Source organism: Aspergillus sydowii (genome assembly GCF_001890705.1).
Source record: "Aspergillus sydowii CBS 593.65 unplaced genomic scaffold ASPSYscaffold_6, whole genome shotgun sequence".
In the NCBI taxonomy this organism is placed as follows: domain Eukaryota; kingdom Fungi; phylum Ascomycota; class Eurotiomycetes; order Eurotiales; family Aspergillaceae; genus Aspergillus; species Aspergillus sydowii.
The window spans coordinates 380668-398701 of record NW_024467864.1 but is presented as its reverse complement, the minus strand read 5'-3'; the positions used below and the strand labels follow the sequence as shown (position 1 = coordinate 398701).

The window sequence follows — 18034 nt, the reverse complement described above, 5'->3', positions numbered from 1 at the left end:
CACTAGTGATGACGATCACGGATGTACCGGAACGAAGTCTCCAAGTCTCGAAGTCTCGGAGATGCCCGTCCGAGGATGATCTCCGAGGCCGAATACAGCATAAATAATTAAATACGATCCAACCTCAGCCCCAGAGTATCTGTCACTTCTATGGGTTTCCAACAACAACGAATTGACCATGACAAAAGCACAGCCATTGAGAGTCGTCATTGTCGGCGCTGGCATTGCCGGTCTCACGGCTGCTATTGGGCTAGGGAGGGAAGGGCATCGGGTTGTGGTGCGTCCAACTTACAATTACAAATAATGCAAAGATACGGCGAAATCCGACTGATAATGGGAGGATACTGCAGGTGCTGGAAAAGTCCCGTTTCAATAAGGAAACCGGGGCTGCGATCAATTCTGCTCCGAATTGCACCAAGATGCTGGAATGGCTTGGTGTCGATGTGAAGGAGTATGGGGGGACTTTGCTAGAAGAGGTGAGAGAGACTCTTTTTAAAACAATGGCGTATAAAGGTATGCTGACCGTATTCAGATGTGTCGGTATGATCATGAAGGGGCACTGAAGTACTCCCAAGAATTTGGCCCTGTTCGGCAGTCGTGGCAGGCTGTATGAATATTCCGTCCTCTCGATATTTGCAGTTCAAGTCTGCCTAACAGGATATAGGAATACTACCTCATACACAGAGCAGATTTGCATACCGCACTGAAGCAGCAAGCCCAGAAAGTAGCGGTGATCCATACCGGGTGCAGAATCGTCAGCGTCGGCGTGTCCAGCGACAACCCGTCTGTCGTTCTAGATGACGGGCGAGTATTTGCTGCAGATTTACTGATTGGTGCTGATGGCCTTCATGTATGGCTCTCATTGATGAAGGTTAAGAAAGAGGTAGTCTGGTAGGGGTAGGCTAACACCGATAGTCCATCGTACGCAAACAAGTCGCACCCAGCTCGTCGCAGCCCTACCCTACAGACAAGGCCTGCTTCCGGTGGCTTCTCCCGACAAGCAAGGTTCGAGCCCTTGACGTGACTAAGGATATCATCCAGCCAGGACGGTTCATTGAGTGGACCTCGGGGAAGACAAGGCTAGTGGTGTATCCTTGTTCAAATAATGAGGTCCTCAACATGTGTGCTTTTATACCTACGGCACAGATTGACGCTGCAGGGGACGGTATCTACCCTTGAACCCATTGATGACAGACTTTACCGGCTAAGTGGTTGAAAAGCAAGCAGTAAAGAAATCGTGATAAGAGAGTTTAGCGAATATTGCCCTACTGTCCAGAAACTTGTCGACAGCACCGACGAAGACTTGAAGGCCTGGCAGTTATATGACATGGACACTCTGCCACGCTGGGTCAGTAGACGAGCCGCCTTGATCGGGGATGCGGCGCATCCATTCCAGCCTTGTAAGTTCTCTCGTCCTCCATACCTTGCTAGTTATTATAGACTCACGGTACAGTTCTCGGCCAAGGAGGCGCAATGGCCATCGAGGACGGCGCTTCGCTAGCGACATTCTTACCTCTGGGCACCGCTCCAGGCGAGATACCAGGTCGTCTTGAACTCTATGAGAGGGCGCGGCGGTCAAGAGTCGAAACGGCCCTCAAGTACACTCGGATGAACGCGGGAGATGAAGATGGCACATCGGAGCGTCGTATAACTGGTTAGTAGCAGAGTAGAGAATGGATGAGCAACATCACTAACCGGGTATAGCGAAGGAGATGATGGGGTTCATGGGGGCCCTTTTCTCGCATGATGAAGTGGTGCATTCGGAAGCTATTCTGCGAGAGAGCTTGGTTGGCACCAGTTCCAATGCTTGATAGTCCAGTCCATACTGAGAGGCTCCACATGGTCATCTATTCTATCCCATTCTGTACTCCTAAAGGCTCAAAGCGCTAAGGTATCGCAAAGATCAACGCCAGTAAAGAATTGTCCTCAGACCAGAACACCCATGAGATCCTGGAATTCCTCTTTCTCATCGCGAGCCGCAGCAAGTCCGGCATAACGGTCCGCCTCGGTATTCCACTCTCTTGGGATACGCCAGAATTTGACATCCATTCCCCAAGCAGCATGTTCCTTGAATTCCCCCAGTAAAACTTCCCAAAGATCCCGATTCTTGACAGCCGCCCCCATGCTTGTCTTCCAGCCTCGGCGTAGCCATCCACGTACCCATGAAGTCGCACCCTCCACAACATATTCGGAATCCGTCGCAATGATCAGAGTAGTGAAACCTTCACCCGACTAGGAGCGGTATCTTAATGCAGCAATAACCGCGCGTAGCTCTGCCCGGTTACTTGTTTGTTGATGCACCTCACCAGTCGGGCCTTTATTTTCAAGGCGAAATTCCGCGTGGCCAACGATGCGGGGCTCTTCTGTTGAAGGCCTGTAGACAAAGCTACAGCCCGCCTTGGGATTTGCTTGACCATTGTTGAGACATGCGCCGTCAGTGAAGATAAGAAATTGCTTAGGATCAGAAGCATGAATGAATCGGATCACGGGTGGTATAGCTTTAGTGCTGCGTCGAGCACGGAACAGCGTCTGCGGGGAATCACCGTCACGGGGAGGTTTATACTTGACGGGAATGACGGGTCCCGTGTTGGCTGAATCTGAAGCCTCTGGAGCAGCGAAGACACTGGAAACGAAGGCGTTTGGATATCTCCTGTCATCATCACCGTCGTCGCCGCCGTCGCTCATAGGCTCATCTGCAGAGCCGAGAATATCGTCCATGAAGCTATAATCAACCGTGCAGATACCGCAGATCTTCAGGTGATGAGCTTTGCACACCAAGCCACCATTAGGGAGCTGGACAGGGCTGTCTGGGCGGAAGGACATGATGGTGTTGAGTGGTTGGAGGATGGATGTTTGTTGCTGTGTTGCCAAGTGGAGCAATATCAATGTCTGCGCACGTGCAGGCTAACCTGTTTAGGCTCCGATTGGGCACATTGGATTTGTCGATAACACGTCTGGAAGATTGAAGGTTACCATCTTTGGGAGAGATGGAACAGGAGGCCTATTTATAATGGTATATTCCGTAGACACTAGCAATTAGCGGGGGGCCTGTGTAACCTGATATTCCAGTTTCGCTGGCAGTGCAAACGGCGGTGTCTGGCACCTTGATGATATTGGTGACTGACGACAGTGAATAGGGTGAATGGTGAAGGAAGAGTCCAGATATAGACCTGAGAGTTACCGATCTAAACCAGGCAATTGGCAGGATGCAGTGCGGAGTATAGTTAGCGGCAGGTAAGTCCACCACGCATGCATCTAACCCGTTTAGGACAATGGTACATCAGACACAATTAATAATGCACAATGCATGCAAGTAATGCAGTAATACAGTCTCGGCCCCTCCTCCTGCAAGCGCCACTTTCACCTCTTCAGTGCAAGGCTTGTCGCTCCGATCATATCTACAGCTTTACATATATTTAAACACCCCCGGGACTTCATGGTTTTCCCAGGCAGACGCAGCAACGGCTGCTATACGTGTCGCCAGCGCAAGGTCAAGGTAAGTATCCAGGAAGAATATTAATGAGGGGTGGTATTGACTCGACGCAGTGCGATGCCACCCGCCCAGTGTGTAGCCGATGTACGCGATTTGGGCGCACATGTCCCGGCTACCCGGACACTTTTGCATTTAAATCCTACAATGGCGCATCGAACCGGGTATCCTCAGTGCCCGAATCGGACAGCTCACTACAGATGATGGGCCAGGATGCACTTGTATCAATAGCAAATGCTGATGATCTACCTGTCCCGGCGCAGGTGCATACCGCGTATCCACCATCTCTGCCCCAGTATATCCCGACCACCTGCACTGATTCCTCGTCGCTTGGCTTCTTTTTCCACCATCATGTATTAACCGTCGACAAGTCGCCCTGCGGCGGCCATCTGGCCTTTCTCCCGGACTTTTACCAGGAAAAAGAAACAGAGCCCTGTTTAAGACACGCGATTCTAAGTATCGGCTATCTATCTCTGTTCAAGAAGCATCGGTCGCGCACCTTCTGGGTCCACGCGGCGAAGAATTACAGCGCTGCCCTGGCTGCTCTCGCTGCTGCAATCGAGACGACAGAATCGGCTGTTAGAGATGAGGTCTTTGCTTCGGCTTTGTTCCTGAGCATGTTTACGGTACGGCCCCGGGAGCTATTGAGTACCGGCCACTGACGATACGTAGGACATGGACAGGAAGCAGGGAACACGCGTGAATGCTCATATCCCTGGTGTGTATGCTTTGGTGCAGGCTCGCGGCACTGCCTCGTTAAGCGGGAAATATGCCCGGCGTCTCCTTGCGTGGGCGTTTCATCAACTAGTATGAACAACTTGGTGGACTTTGAGGTGCACAGCTAACGATGAATCCAGCAAATACACGCAATGGCAAGTAAGGAATACGGGTACTCGCATTTTCCATCGCTACTCCAGGACATCCAAAGACCAGACAGCGTCTGCCGAGCAATCAGTTTGGTCAATGCGATTTCAGGATTCTGTCAGTCTGTGAGAGACGTAGGGAGCCGAGGAGGATACTTGCGCTCTACGTTTGCTGCTGATTCTGAGAATGTCTTGAATGAAATCGCCAGATGGGAAGACAGTCTCCCCGGGCACTGGAAGCGACAGCTTCAGCAAATGAAGCGTACTGATAACCCAGGTAAAGAAGGATGCGGTCTCAATACCTGGACTGCGTGCTTCTTGGCTCTCATCAACTCAAGCATCCTCACATTCTACATCCAGTATTTGGAGCTGTGGGCCAGCTCCGTCCCCGACTGCAATGCCGCTATAGAGTCTACCCTGGGATCCTTCCGGCAGAACATCACAGAGCGGATTACAGAGTCAATTAATATTATCTGCGCATCAGTCCGCTACACATTAGGGGGTTCTAACGCCAGCGGGCAGTTCCGACCATTGGAGGATATTAGTTATGGCGTCACCTACAATCTCCACTGGCCAATGGCGCTTGTTTCCAAGTGTATCTTTGCATCGCCGGTCCAGGTCTCGCTTTGCACAGAAGCTCTGCGGCATACTGAAGGTACTTGAAGGTTTGTTGGCCGTTTACCCAGACGGGGAAAGTTCGAGTACCTTAGTGAGCCAAGCAGCCACCATCCAGACAACCAAGCCACGGCGGAACATCGGAGATTCTACTCCCAACGTCATGCCATTTCAGTTTGAAACTGCAATTGCGCGGGGTCCCACAATCAGAAGGAAAAGAAAACCTCCAGTCGGTGCAGATTTCCTGAAATGGGACGGGTTTGCGAGGGGATCCACTTTGCAATAAGCTTATCTCCGAGGCCCACTCCTATACAACTGCAAGCTATGTAGCTATTATGCATGAAGCAATGTTTGACTTGTTCAAAGAGTGTAAATATCCGAAGTAATTTTCTTGTCGTTATTATAGCTGTTCTAGACTTAATACACTCCTACAGTTCAATCCCATACAGGGCCCCAGTAGTCACCCCCTGCTTGATAAGCCTTCGTAAACCTCTGGCATTTTGGTGTATCATGATCCTCCTGGGAACCCTGCGGCCAGACCGGAACAGCGCAGAACTCAGTATCCTTGCACCCGCGACACTCCTTCCACGCCGTCCAGTCAAGGTACACCATCAGCTCCCGGATGGCCGAATGCACAACTTCTTTATCCGTCTCATCCCGCAACTCCAAAAGCGTAGAGCATATCCTGTGGCTTACTGTGTATACTGCTTGGTGCGCAAGAGGCGAATCGCCATCCGGCGTGGAGACAAACTGGGACGCACAAAGGAGAACTGATTCATCGATATCAGGCCCGTCGAATGGTGCCATGATCGTAGTGATTGCCACACTGGGATTTATCTTCTTCTTCTGGTGATGACGAGGCTTGTCCTTCCCAATCAAGCCACGCAGTAATGGAGCGTACTTGTCAGCAACTAGATCTGCTATCGCCTGCCAGTTGACTGTGCCGGCGTTGACATCGTGCTCCATGACGAGGTCAGTCAAGTTGTCTCGTAGTGGCTCCAGACTCTCTGTCGAGAGATGCTGTAATCGAGGTCCCTTATTGTCCTCCAAAGGAAACAGATCGAGGGGGTGAGTGTATGCCGTGACAAAATGGTCATAGATAAGCCGGACCCTCTCACCACCGATACCATTAAACCGAGACATCACGGCTCTCATCAGTTCAGCCGGCTTCTGACGGGGCTTTCCCTTTCCATCTTTCCTTTTACCCCTGTCCTGATCCCCATCCCGACCCTTAACAGGCATAACCCGCACAGGAACCAAGTTGACTTCAGGATCACAGAGGATAATCTCAAACCCCGCAGCCATCCGAATCACCCCATCGATCCGGCCCTGCCAGGTATTCTTCGCAATATGGCAAACCGTCCGCGCACGCACCTCCTCCATCCCGACCCCGCCGGGGGAAATTGTATCATTAAACAGGATCCGATCTTGCGAGTCCAGCGTCCCGACTCTTGATTTTCCCGCAGACGTACCATCGATATAAAGCAGTCGAAGATCCTTCGCAGTGCGATAGCTGTGTAGATAGCCAGATCTATTTTCTGCGGTTTGTTCGGATGCAGCGAGGGGGACTTGCTCTGATTGATCTGGGCTTGTTTTTATACCTCGACTACGACGGCCCCGCGCCGGCTGCGCAAAGACCATCGCATGTTCAGGCTCAAATGCCATCCATCCGACCTCCTTAAGGAGATCTGGACTTGGGCTCCCGTGGTAGAGCTGGATACCCTGGGGAACGCTGGCGAGGAAGAAGGACATGCCGTTGTGGTGGAGAGAGGAGCCGAATTGGCGCATGGAGGCGTGGATGGCGTTGAATATGTGGTTTGCATTTTGGAGATGGTCTTGAGTAGCCGTGACGATGGTTGTTGCTAGGAGGAGTGGTATTGCTGGGAGTTTCATGGTTGTCTGGGTACTGACACTGAGGTTGGGATGGCTTGGGATGGCAGTATGAGATGAGATTCTCGATAGGGGCGCCTGTTTCAGTTGAATGGTATTCCTAGTTCCAGCTTTCTCTAGTCCTCTCCACAATTCCTCCATTTAAGAGACTGTTTGCCGTGGGGACTTCTTATGGCCGAGCTGCGTGGGGCCTCGGAGTTAACCCTACAAGCCACAACGGACTCTGAAGCAGAGATCTGCAGGCACCCGTGAATAACTAAACTCTGGATAGCTAGGGAGGCGGAAAATAATGCGTAACGGTCTCGGGGGTATCTCGAAATAGGAAAACAAGTTACGTGGACTGCTCAGCACTGGCTTCCATGTTCCGAAGTGCCACCACCGGGAACTGGGCTATATAAGGCCAACGTTCCAGGAACAGCAGTGATATTTCTTTCATGCATACTTTGCAGAGTTGAATAATAGCAAACGACAAGATAATGGCTTTCTACTCCTGGACAGGCCTTGCACTGGCCTTGTCCGCTTCTTTTACCCCAGCCCACGCAGAGCTTTACGACAAAGTCATACAGACAGAATACGGTCCCGTCAAGGGCTACAAATACTTCAACCAGTCGACCCTTGAGGAAAACTGGGGCGTCTCCGAGAGCAATGTCGCTGCGTTTTTGAGCATCCCATTTGCTGCAGACACCGCGTACGAGAACCGCTGGAAACCACCCCAGCCGCGCGAGCCCTGGAACGAGACTTATATCGCTGATACCTGGGGCCCCGGATGCCCTACTGGCTACGCAAAGGACTACAGCGAAGACTGCCTCACGGCCAATATATGGACGGGTGCCGACTCTGCCTCCGACAAACTCCCCGTTGTAGTCTACAACCAGGGCAGCGACGAGCCCAGCAACGACTCGGGGTATTACGGCGGTGGTCTCGCCCGCAAAGGACTCGTCGCTGTTACCTTCAACCGCCGCGACGATGTCTTTGGATTCCTTGCCCATCCCGAGCTGAATGCCGAGTCTGTCGAGAGGAACGGACACAGCTCTTCCGGGAACTATGGTATCCTGGATTTCCTGGAACTTCTGCACTGGGTACAGAGGAACATCGAGCGCTTTGGCGGTGATCCCAGCCGCGTCACTATTGTCGGCCAGTCGTTCGGTTCTGCGCAGGTATACCATGCCGTCAACAGCAAACTCTTCAAGGGCCTCTTCCATGCTGCCATTGCGGAGAGTGGTGTGCGTTATCCCTACGATACCCTCCTTGCTGGTCTAGCAGACTCGTACGTGACGATGCCCAAGGCCATCGAGAACGGTTTGAACTACACCGCGGCGCACAATGCTTCCTCCATCGCAGAGCTGCGCCAGCTATCGACAGACGAGATCCTCGTCGGCTCAAGCGACCGAACCACATCTGAAGACTACTGGTGGGTCACTGCACTGTCGACCATGTACCCTCTCATCTACAAGCCCGTGCTCGATGGGTACATCCTGCCCGAGAAATACATCGACAGCCTCCGCAACGGCCCAGCCAACGACGTCCCCTTCATCACCGGGAACAACAAGGACGAGAGCGGCGCAGCTACATCGACAAACTACACCGCTGCGGAATACAAGACCTACTGTACCTTGAAGTACGGCAATCTCTCCCAGGAGTACTTCACTTTATACCCCGGCAGAAACACGTCCGAGGCAAGTCGGGCCTGGAACGCCGCCGCGAGAGATACATCCCTTGTCTCGTCGTGGGCTTTTGCACGGGACTGGGCGAAATCAGCCTCTAGTCCTTTCTACACTTACTACTGGGACCATGCCCCTCCCTCGCAGGACCAGGGCGCGTACCATGCCTCGGAGCTCTTCTACGCCTTGGATACTCTGTATGCCAGTTCTAATGAACACGCCTGGACCTGGTATGACTACCACGTTGCAGAAATCATGTCCAGCTACTGGGTGAATTTTGCAAAGACAGGGAACCCGAACCTTGGCGGGACCTATCCGTTTGACAACCTGACGCACTGGGCGCCGGTCGATGGGGAGTTGCAGACTGTCTTCCATGTTGGTGAGGGGTTTGGTGATGTTCCTTTGGCGAAACCTGAGCAGGTGGATTTGATTAAGAAGTACTTTGCTCAGCAGACTCCTTATTAGCTCTTGGTATGCAGTACCAAGTCACGATGTACTCCTCTGTCTTGTTAAAGCATCTTGTCATCCTTTCACATTGTTTCCCTGCTCAAGTCTGGAATATTATCTCCCGCATGGACAAGTATAATTCAGAATCGATAGTGTTCCCGTTGAATAACTCATTTTGTACCACACTCATAGTTCTTCTATCCCTTAACCTTGGGGCACGCTCCAGTTGAATAAGTCCATTTCCTTGTCGTCTTCACTACCCCTGGTACTTACTAGTTCCGAAGATAGTGAACTTGGCCGCGATGTCTCTGTGCATGGAGGGGGTCATTTTCTGAGGCTCACCATCCATAGGAACAACGTCCATCTCCCAGGACATGGCTATGGTGGTTTTGTCAGTGTAGGCGGATGCTATCTGAGCCACATCGCTTCCAGGACCCGCGGCAGTGGTCTTGGCCGAGTTAGGGCTGCGCAAGTAGGGAGGAAGATATGTTAACCTTCCGTTCAACCACGCCTGAAACCCGCTACTACGCATACAACTGGGCGGAGTTCGGTGACAATCAGCCGCTGTCTTCGGGCAATGACATGGCTGCATTGCGAATGATGAGACGCACATTGGTGTATGTCTCATTCAGACACCACTATTAGACAGGATGTAGTCAGGGATATGAGCACTTCCAGTTCGTACTGTATTATTGCTCACCTTGGGATCGTTATCGATACGCAGGAAGCAAAAGCCGCGGCTATCAGAGACGATTCTGTGAATGGCGGCATTTTCATGCAGCTCCTTCTTCCTTATACAATGATCATTGCTAGTTTTTGTATCAGCACCTGTTCTGAATCCCAATCGCGTTGTGCATATTCATACCCATATAGGCCAAACACTGGGCACGTCCAGTGGACACCGACCCGATCGATTTGGCTTCTAAGATCACTAAGCCCGTTGCGGTCTCGTCATTCGCGTAAAACATCGAGTAGTCCATTATGCCAGACAGGAGCTTTCGCTCTCCTTTATGTGTTATTGGGAGATATAGCGTTGTCTCCAAGGTGAATGCGGGCAGATAGGTAGGAGGATTGGGGCAGTGGCGAGGGCTCGACGCTCTTCTTTGAGGCAGTGCATTTCCCTCACTGTGAACACTTTAGTATGGGCAGTAGACAGGTGAAGGCCGGAAATACCTAGCTCAGGAGGGGCGGTGAGAGCCGGCTGGCTCTGCAACACAGTATGAAATGGGCGTTTCCTCTCTTCGATATTTAAAATATCCTTAATCCCGGCGGCTAGAGCAGTAGGTGATGGACGTGTGGGAAATGGAGAAGTATGGGGTTGTCAAGACGCAGTGGCCGTGGAGTGAGAGATGAGAAAAGAGAAAAGAGTAGAGAAGGAGCGAGATAAGGAAAGAGGTTGGAGGAGGAAGAGGTGAGCAACACAATGCAAGTGCCACCATCTTCCACCAAACACAAGTCTCGCCCAGCCAATTCACTACCCAATATAATGAATATACTGAACATACTGAATACTAGTGTTTCTATTGACTCGCTGGCCCTTTCTTTTACACTTCGAGCCGGCCTCGACATCAACAGCTGCACTGGACCGACCATGGTCATGCCACACCTTTTGTGCTACATCGAACAACCTATTTTGATTCACTGCTTACACATAAAGTTGGATCAAGTCATTTCCATGTCTGTGAGAATTCAACTTCCGCTGCAGCTGTATCCCCTTCGCCATCGCCCTCATTCAGTATCCCTATATCAACATGTGGTGCCAGCGTGTTTGAAAATATGAGCCAAAAGATGACGATTGCGAGCTGTCAGATAGCACATTCAGCCTTTCGTCCGAGAAACCACTGAACGGCTCAATCCTTCCGGAGGACCTCCCAGTTTACCCAGATGCAGAACCGATGAACGTGCAGGACATCTGGGAGATTTTCGACATCAGACAGGCATGTAGATTCACGCTCTAAGCAAGAAGCAACCACCACCCCTCCTCCTTCGATATATCCATCCAACTCCCAGCCACCGACCCCCTGGCTTTACTCTGGCTGCGCGTCTGGCGCTGTGCCCCTGAACTGTTACCACTCCCACTCCCACTCCCACCAACCCTCCTCCTCCAAACCTCAACCATAATGTCCCTCGCGCGCGCATAAGCCGGAATCCCACACTTCGCTTCAGCCCTCTCCATCCAGTTCAGCAAGAACTCGCGTCTCTCAGCACCAATTGCTTCACAACCCGCCATGAACACCGGCCACCCGGTCCCAGGGCCGCCGTCGTCGAGACCGTGCTGAGCCAGTGCGGATTCAAAGTCCGTAATCGCGTCTATGATCTGTGTAACGTATCCCTGCAGGATACACGAGTTTACGGACCGGACTCGTCTGTAGAAGTACAGCACCAGTGCGGAGTTTAGCGCACGGACCATGGGTTGTTGAAGCCTGTTATGTTCATTGTTGTTATTATTGTTATTATGCAGTGCCTGTGGCTGGTCCCTTGATGTAAATGAGCATATCATATCCTCTAGATGTGCCGCGCGTCTTTGGAGTCCAGCCAGTGTTTCGGGCTGTACCTGCTGCTGCTGCTGTCCTGCATGCACCCGATCAAGCACGTTCGCGAGCCTCATTGTTTGAGATAACAAACTGAGCCAGGTCTCCGAGACCCCGTTGATCTGCATGTGCATGGTGCCCTTGAAGGTGCGCGAGTCCTCGAGGTGGATATCGTCTAGTCCGGCCTTGGCGTCTTTCAGCTCGTCGATGTTGAGGTCGTTGTCGTTGCGGGATTTGGTGGGTTCGATGCGGAGGAAGGTGTCTACTTGGATGGATGGGGGTAGGCGGTTGTTAGAGGATGGAACTTGCAGTGATGTTACTGGTGTTGGTAGTGGAAAATTGAAGGTTGGAGGCTGAGTGATTTCGTCGTGCAAGAGAAAGGTGCTTTCTGTTAGGATGCGTATCCAGGTGTACATGTGGTGGAGGAGGCGGGCACGGCGTGAGATGTAGGGCTTGACGAGCCCGCGCAGGCGGATGAGCGATTCGGTTGCGAGGAAGAGGGAGCGCGTGTCGGTTTGTTTTTCGCAGAGTATCTGCAAATATTAACAGGTATTATAATGGAATGGAGTTATTATGTCCTACGGCAAAAGTTGTCATGCTCAACAGCGCCATGAGCTGGTCTTTATACTTGGCCTTTCCTGGGTCTTGGAATTCCAGCTCCAGTGTCAGCCGAAGGGCTTTTTGCGCTGTGGAATATGTCGTCGAAGCTAGGGTTTGCCACTGCTCCACGGAATAGGCTGTTTTATATCGTGGATTGACCGAGAGATGATATGCCGAGCAAGCTAGGATGGCATATAGGTTCGTCAGCCGAGCTTGTTCAATCGTCCCCTGGCTGAGATACGTCAGCTCAGATAGGGTATACGACGCCGTAGGGAGAAACATGATTGTCCACAACGACTTCTTGGTTGTGGGTAGCCAGATAATCTGTGGAATGAGATGGTCCTTGAAATGGCGCAACAACATCGGGGCCTCGGATAGTAGGTCAATAGATGCAATCTGCTGTGATAGCAGCTGTTCCTGCGGACAGAATATTGACTCCAGCCCTAACTCCGGTTCTCCCATACTGACTGGCAGTCCCAGCGGTAACGGGTCGAGATCAAATATATCCGCCCATTCAAGATACCCCTGGTCATCGAGGAAGTCAAGCCCAGGTGAGACTTCCACCGGGTTGCTGAGCAGGTCTGTAAGCACCGGCTGCTCCTCCATTTGCATGTGAGCATCACAGTCCATCACCTGCATATATGGCGGAGGCGCAGTAGACGCAGGAACAGACACAGGCGAGTCCGGCTTCGAGCTCAGATTCAGCACCCCAAACGGCCCAACCGCCATTTCCCCCTGGTACTGGCTCTGGATATCCCTCGAGCACGCATCAAGCTCTTCCAAGGAATCATTGATCGTACTATCAGCTAGTCCGTGGACCAGTGCCGAACTCATCTTTGCTCTCGCTTTTTCTACACGAAGTAAGGAACCGTAGCAATGCCGATACGAGCAGCCACTCACCAGTATACAGATGCTGTCTGACATTTGGGCCGGCCGTTCTCGTCCCGAGACTATCGCGACACGGCCACTTCGATGGAGAGCTCATCCACCGCAGTTCAGAGGTGTATCCGTCGCACTGCACTTTAGCGGATTTACATGCCTTGCAGGCTGGATGGGTCTGGTCGCATTTGACGTGGCGTCTGCGGCATGTTTGACATGCGCCTAGGGCGTGCGATCTGAGAGGGCCGGTAGGTTTTTTGACTTTTTCCGTGGTGGCCATGATGCTCAGATGCAAGGCTTCACGGTGCTAGGTATTTGCTTACAGGATGGGCATTGTTTAAGTGCGATATAACCGGTGATAGCAAATGCGGGGAAAGACTCGAATACAGCCAAGAAGATAAGACTGCCAGGCGTGTTGCTGCTGCATGGGAGATAGCCCTAAATAACCACCGGAGTCGCCTTCCCGATACAGAAGAGGAGGGGTCTTATCAAAGAAATGCATTCCATCAGCTACCAATCTACTGCAGCAAATAATATCACTACCCAGATTAAACAGTCCTCACCCCCGCATTAACCAGAATAGCCTTAACGCCACCCTCTCCTTCTCCCCCAGCAGCGCAAACGGCTTGCGCAGAGGCCCCGTAGGCTGCCCCGTAAGTTCCACGCCCGTCTTCACTGCAGCAGCATAATTATACTCTTCCAAAAACTTGCAAACCGGCCAGATCTTGCTCCACAGCTCTCTTCCCCTACGCAGGTCATTCTGCGTCGTCAGTGTCTCCCAAAGCTCAACAGCCAGCTCGGGAATGACATTCGCCGCACCCCAAATCACAGCTTCATTCCCCGCGGCGATTCCGTAGAATGTCAACCCGTCCCACCCATTCATCGGGGAGATCTGCTGGCGCTGCGCACTGAACATCAACTCTGTGAAGTCTGGCGCGTTGCCGGACGTATCCTTTAGCCATCTCACACCAACGGCAGACAAGTCCGCAATTTGCTGGGGTGTCAGAGTGAGACCGCTAGCCGCGGGGATATTATAGTAGACGATGGGGAGATTTGCTGCTTTATGGATTGTATCCATAAATTCGTGAAGCTGCTCGTAGTTCAGCGGGTCGTAGTACGGTGGTACAACCATCAGAGCACTGGCGCCGGTCTGGGCTGCGTGCACAGCAAGTTCAACGGCATCAGAAGTCTTGGTGCTCCCGACGCCTGCTACGACGGGGCCTCGACCGGCGGTGTATTTGATGACGGACTCGAGTAGTTCTTTGCGCTCGGCGAGGGAGAGCGTGGTGAATTCGCCGGTGCTGCCCCCTGGGACAAGACCGTGCACACCTGCGGCGAAAAGACGGTCGATGTGGGACTTTAGGCGGCCTTTATCGATGGCAAGTCCGTCGTCGGTGAATGGGGTGATTAGGGCGACGAGGATGCCGGTTAACTTTGTGATGGCCATGGTTGGATTTTTGTGGTTATTTACTGAGGTTGTTTGATTGAGTGGTTGTTTGGTAGTCTATTCGCATGAAGAGCTCCTCTTTATGTATACGCTCGATATTAGAAAATAGTTCACTTACCTTCCATCTTGGGCAATTCTGGTAGAATGGTTGACTGCTGGCCGTCTGGTCTGTATAGCTGCATTGTCTCCCAATCGGGAAGGCAACCCCTCTAACAGGAATGTCTCTCCGGATTTGCATTAGATTGATAAGATATATGACACAATTTCTCCATGCATTACTTGCCTAGTATAGAATCCAAAGACAGAAAAAGAAGGTAGCGATGAATGGCAGACAGTCATAAGCCGGCAGTCGTAGCCCTACAATCGCCCATGGTCCATTCCAGCTACCACTATACTCCAGTCTACTTGAATCTGCAAAATGTCAGACCTATTCGTCAGCCTCACTACGCCCAATGGCCACAGCTACAAGCAACCAACTGGCCTGTTCATCAACAATGAATTCGTCAAGTCTACCAGCGGGCTAGCCATAACCTCAATTGACCCAGCTTAAGGACGGACTGCCATTCTATTCAGTATTCAGTGCCCCCACTAACTATTCAAAGTACTGAAGCCGAAATCGCCACGGTTCAAGCTGCCGGCGCCAACGACGTCGACAAGGCCGTTAAAGCCGCACAGGCAGCATTCAGAGCGCCATCCTGGAAGAAACTCCCCGCCACAGATCGCGGCAGACTGCTCGTGCGTCTATCCGAGCTCATCGAAGAGAAGAAGGAGCTTCTCGCGACCATCGACGCATGGGATAATGGTACGTACCTATTCCTAACCCCCAGATCAGGCTCTCTCTTATACATGACAACCAGGCAAAACATACGAACTGGCCATGGAAGACGACCTCCCCGACACAATCGGCACATTCCGATACTACGGCGGCTGGGCAGACAAGAACTTCGGACAGACCATCGAAACCTCGCCAGAGAAATTCGCCTACACACTACGCCAGCCCATCGGGGTCGTCGCCCAGGTCATCCCCTGGAACTTCCCGCTCGCAATGGCCGCATGGAAACTGGGACCTGCACTCGCATGCGGAAACACAGTCGTTATAAAGGCCGCCGAACAAACACCACTCGGTATCCTCGTCCTAGCAACCCTGATCAAACAAGCTGGATTCCCGCCGGGGGTGGTGAATATCATCAACGGCTACGGAAACGAAGCAGGGACAGCGCTGATCGAGCACCTGCTTGTGTCGAAAGTAGCATTCACGGGCTCAACGCGCACAGGCGCCCAGATTATGAAATCCGCCGCGGCGATGCTGAAGAATATTACACTGGAAACAGGCGGGAAATCGCCCCTGCTTGTATTTGACGACGCGGACCTCGATCAGGCTGTGAAATGGGCGCATATCGGGATTATGGCGAACCAGGGCCAGATCTGTACGGCTACCTCGCGGGTGTTTGTGCAGGATTCTATATACGATGAGTTCCTGGCGGCGTTTAAGGAGCGGGTGCGTGAGACGACCGTATCTGGGATTGGGGATCAGTGGACGCCCTCGACGTTCCAGGGCCCGCAGGTTACGAAGGCACAGTATAATCGTGTGCTTGAGTATATCTCGATAGGGAAATCCGAAGGCGCGACTCTTGAAGCTGGCGGGGAGGCTTTCCATGGCCCGGCTACCTCCTCTGGCAAGGGCTTCTTTGTGACCCCAACGGTGTTCACGAATGTTTCGGATAGTATGAGGATCTATAAAGAGGAGATCTTTGGGCCTGTTGTCGTGATTGTCCGGTTTAGTACCGAGGAAGAGGCAATTGCCCAGGCGAACAATACCCTGTATGGCCTTGGTGCGGCGGTGTTTACGACGAACCTGCGTCGGGGGCACCGGGTGGCCGCAGAGATCGAGGCTGGCACGGTCTGGTTGAATAGCTCGCAGGATAGTGACCATCGCATTCCGTTTGGTGGGTTCAAGGCTAGTGGAATTGGGAGGGAGCTGGGACAGGCTGGGCTCGAGGCTTATACGCAGATCAAGGCTGTTCATGTTAATATGGGGAATGATTTGTAATTCTTATATTCATCAAAGATAGGACAAATACAGAAAAATGAGCTTGTTATAATGCAGTACTCCTAACTTATTTTTATAATTATGAAGCATGTTACGAGTATCAGGGTTCGTTCTGCAGTATACATCTCATAACCCTACCTTGATGGATAAATCCAATATAACATATTCTGACATGGAATACATCGCACATCCATAGCTAAGGAATATTCTGTAAATACTGTCACATTTTATAATAACCAGCAAGCTATTACTGCAGCACTTCCCCATTCGACTCCTTAACAATCAAGTTGAACTCAGGCTGGAACTCAAGATAGAAATTGTTCTGCTCCATTAGCAATAAGACCCAATATCAGTTTCAAGTACTCACCGGAGTCTGCACCGAGTCCGCAGTAAACTGAGCCACTTCATCAGAGATAATCCTCTTCGGAACTCCATTCGCAGCAGCAGCTTCAGCCATCAACTGCGAGTGACACACCTTATCCAAACTGTAGAACAAGAACGCAGCCTCGTCAACCGTCGAACCAACAGTAATCAATCTACCAATTAGCCTTCACCACTAACTATACAATGGAATGGAGGGAGACATACCCATGATTCATCAAAATCGCCGCAATGTTCTCCCTCCCAAGCGCCCTCGCAATCGCCCTCCCCTCATCCTGCGCAAGTGCAATCCCGCCATGCTCTTCATAAACACTTACTTTACCATAGAAATTACACGCATCCTGCGTGAGCATCTCAATATTCCTCCCGAACGAGCTCCACGTCTTCCCATAGACGCCGTGCGTGTGCGCCACAGCCATAACCTCAGGCCGAGCACGGTGCACCTCGGAATGAATCATGAAGCCCGCCTCGTTAATCATATCCTGGTTCCCGCCCTCCACGACGTATCCGGCGCTGTCGACGAGGACCAGGTCCGACGCGCGGATTAGCGAGAAGTGCATTGCGAATGGGTTCATCCAGAAGTGGTCTGGTAGGATGGGGTCTATACTTGTTAGTTGTTACCACTGCGGTCTTTCTCGCGCCAGGTAGTTAGTATACAAGGGTAGACGTACCTCGAACGGAAATATGACCCGAGACACCCTCGCCGTAGCCCTGTTTCCCGAAGAAACGGAATGCACCGGCCATGTGCTCGCGGATCCATTGGCGCTTGGCCATGGGGTCGGTGAATGTTGGGATCCCGCGGAGTTTGACTCGGCCGTTGCGGTCGCCTCGCGCGAGGGCTTGGAAGGCAGGGTCATTCTCTGCCTTGGGGATAGTGTCGTTGATGTTGCTGTTGGTGCTGGTGTTGGTATCTTGGGTGGTGACCACGCGTGGTTGGGTGGCTGTTAGGGTGGTCGTGGACATTGTGAGGCTCTGATATATGGGTATAGCAATTTAGTTTGTATCTGTGCTTATATTTCAAATAATTTAGTGCTGTGGTGGTTAACGAGAACGGTATATATGGTTTGAGTACGCATAGTGTCATAGACGGCGCCGACATGTTCCCAGAAGGCGCACAAGTGTCAGTAGAAGGCGCCCTTGGTAACCTGTGGAGAAGGCATCTTATCTTGTTGCTTTCCTT

General features: G+C 51.9%; 10 protein-coding genes across 10 annotated transcripts; 4 read left to right on the top strand and 6 right to left on the bottom strand.

The window, feature by feature from the left end:
• Positions 1–178: 178 nt before the first annotated feature.
• ASPSYDRAFT_152819 (uncharacterized protein) lies at positions 179–1811 on the top strand (the record flags this gene model as incomplete). The annotated part of the gene is made up of 8 exons (XM_040842236.1): positions 179–277; positions 351–476; positions 533–607; positions 665–850; positions 916–1165; positions 1221–1400; positions 1454–1654; positions 1705–1811. 8 exons carry the CDS (start codon positions 179–181, stop codon positions 1809–1811), a joined length of 1224 nt encoding a protein of 407 aa, XP_040701741.1.
• A 115-nt stretch (positions 1812–1926) lies between these two features.
• On the bottom strand, positions 1927–2823 carry ASPSYDRAFT_58510 (putative ribonuclease H1; the record flags this gene model as incomplete). Its single annotated transcript, XM_040849549.1, has 2 exons — positions 1927–2232; positions 2263–2823. 2 exons carry the CDS (start codon positions 2821–2823, stop codon positions 1927–1929), a joined length of 867 nt encoding a protein of 288 aa, XP_040701740.1.
• A 580-nt stretch (positions 2824–3403) lies between these two features.
• On the top strand, positions 3404–5399 carry ASPSYDRAFT_45905 (Zn(II)2Cys6 transcription factor domain-containing protein). The gene is made up of 4 exons (XM_040847126.1): positions 3404–3496; positions 3547–4116; positions 4163–4297; positions 4348–5399. Exons 1-4 carry the CDS (start codon positions 3437–3439, stop codon positions 5014–5016), a joined length of 1434 nt encoding a protein of 477 aa, XP_040701739.1. The 5' UTR covers positions 3404–3436; the 3' UTR covers positions 5017–5399.
• A 4-nt stretch (positions 5400–5403) lies between these two features.
• On the bottom strand, positions 5404–6861 carry ASPSYDRAFT_1178408 (uncharacterized protein; the record flags this gene model as incomplete). The annotated part of the gene is made up of 2 exons (XM_040840329.1): positions 5404–6161; positions 6198–6861. The coding sequence occupies 2 exons, from the start codon at positions 6859–6861 to the stop codon at positions 5404–5406; spliced, it is 1422 nt and encodes a 473-aa protein (XP_040701738.1).
• A 473-nt stretch (positions 6862–7334) lies between these two features.
• Positions 7335–9391, top strand: ASPSYDRAFT_1178405 (carboxylesterase/lipase family protein; the record flags this gene model as incomplete). The annotated part of the gene is made up of 1 exon (XM_040840328.1): positions 7335–9391. One exon carries the CDS (start codon positions 7335–7337, stop codon positions 8982–8984), a length of 1650 nt encoding a protein of 549 aa, XP_040701737.1. The 3' UTR covers positions 8985–9391.
• Positions 9392–9523: 132 nt separating this feature from the next.
• Positions 9524–9946, bottom strand: ASPSYDRAFT_90125 (uncharacterized protein; the record flags this gene model as incomplete). Its single annotated transcript, XM_040852281.1, has 3 exons — positions 9524–9604; positions 9667–9775; positions 9873–9946. 3 exons carry the CDS (start codon positions 9944–9946, stop codon positions 9524–9526), a joined length of 264 nt encoding a protein of 87 aa, XP_040701736.1.
• A 974-nt stretch (positions 9947–10920) lies between these two features.
• On the bottom strand, positions 10921–13256 carry ASPSYDRAFT_153024 (Zn(II)2Cys6 transcription factor; the record flags this gene model as incomplete). The annotated part of the gene is made up of 3 exons (XM_040842247.1): positions 10921–12030; positions 12080–12948; positions 12998–13256. 3 exons carry the CDS (start codon positions 13254–13256, stop codon positions 10921–10923), a joined length of 2238 nt encoding a protein of 745 aa, XP_040701735.1.
• Positions 13257–13535: 279 nt separating this feature from the next.
• ASPSYDRAFT_1178399 (dihydrodipicolinate synthase family protein) lies at positions 13536–14423 on the bottom strand (the record flags this gene model as incomplete). Its single annotated transcript, XM_040840327.1, has 1 exon — positions 13536–14423. One exon carries the CDS (start codon positions 14421–14423, stop codon positions 13536–13538), a length of 888 nt encoding a protein of 295 aa, XP_040701734.1.
• A 418-nt stretch (positions 14424–14841) lies between these two features.
• On the top strand, positions 14842–16473 carry ASPSYDRAFT_152639 (uncharacterized protein; the record flags this gene model as incomplete). Its single annotated transcript, XM_040842212.1, has 3 exons — positions 14842–14930; positions 14975–15225; positions 15281–16473. 3 exons carry the CDS (start codon positions 14842–14844, stop codon positions 16471–16473), a joined length of 1533 nt encoding a protein of 510 aa, XP_040701733.1.
• A 247-nt stretch (positions 16474–16720) lies between these two features.
• ASPSYDRAFT_152828 (uncharacterized protein) lies at positions 16721–17817 on the bottom strand (the record flags this gene model as incomplete). Its single annotated transcript, XM_040842237.1, has 4 exons — positions 16721–16795; positions 16841–17009; positions 17062–17455; positions 17526–17817. 4 exons carry the CDS (start codon positions 17815–17817, stop codon positions 16721–16723), a joined length of 930 nt encoding a protein of 309 aa, XP_040701732.1.
• Between the last annotated feature and the right edge of the window lie 217 nt (positions 17818–18034).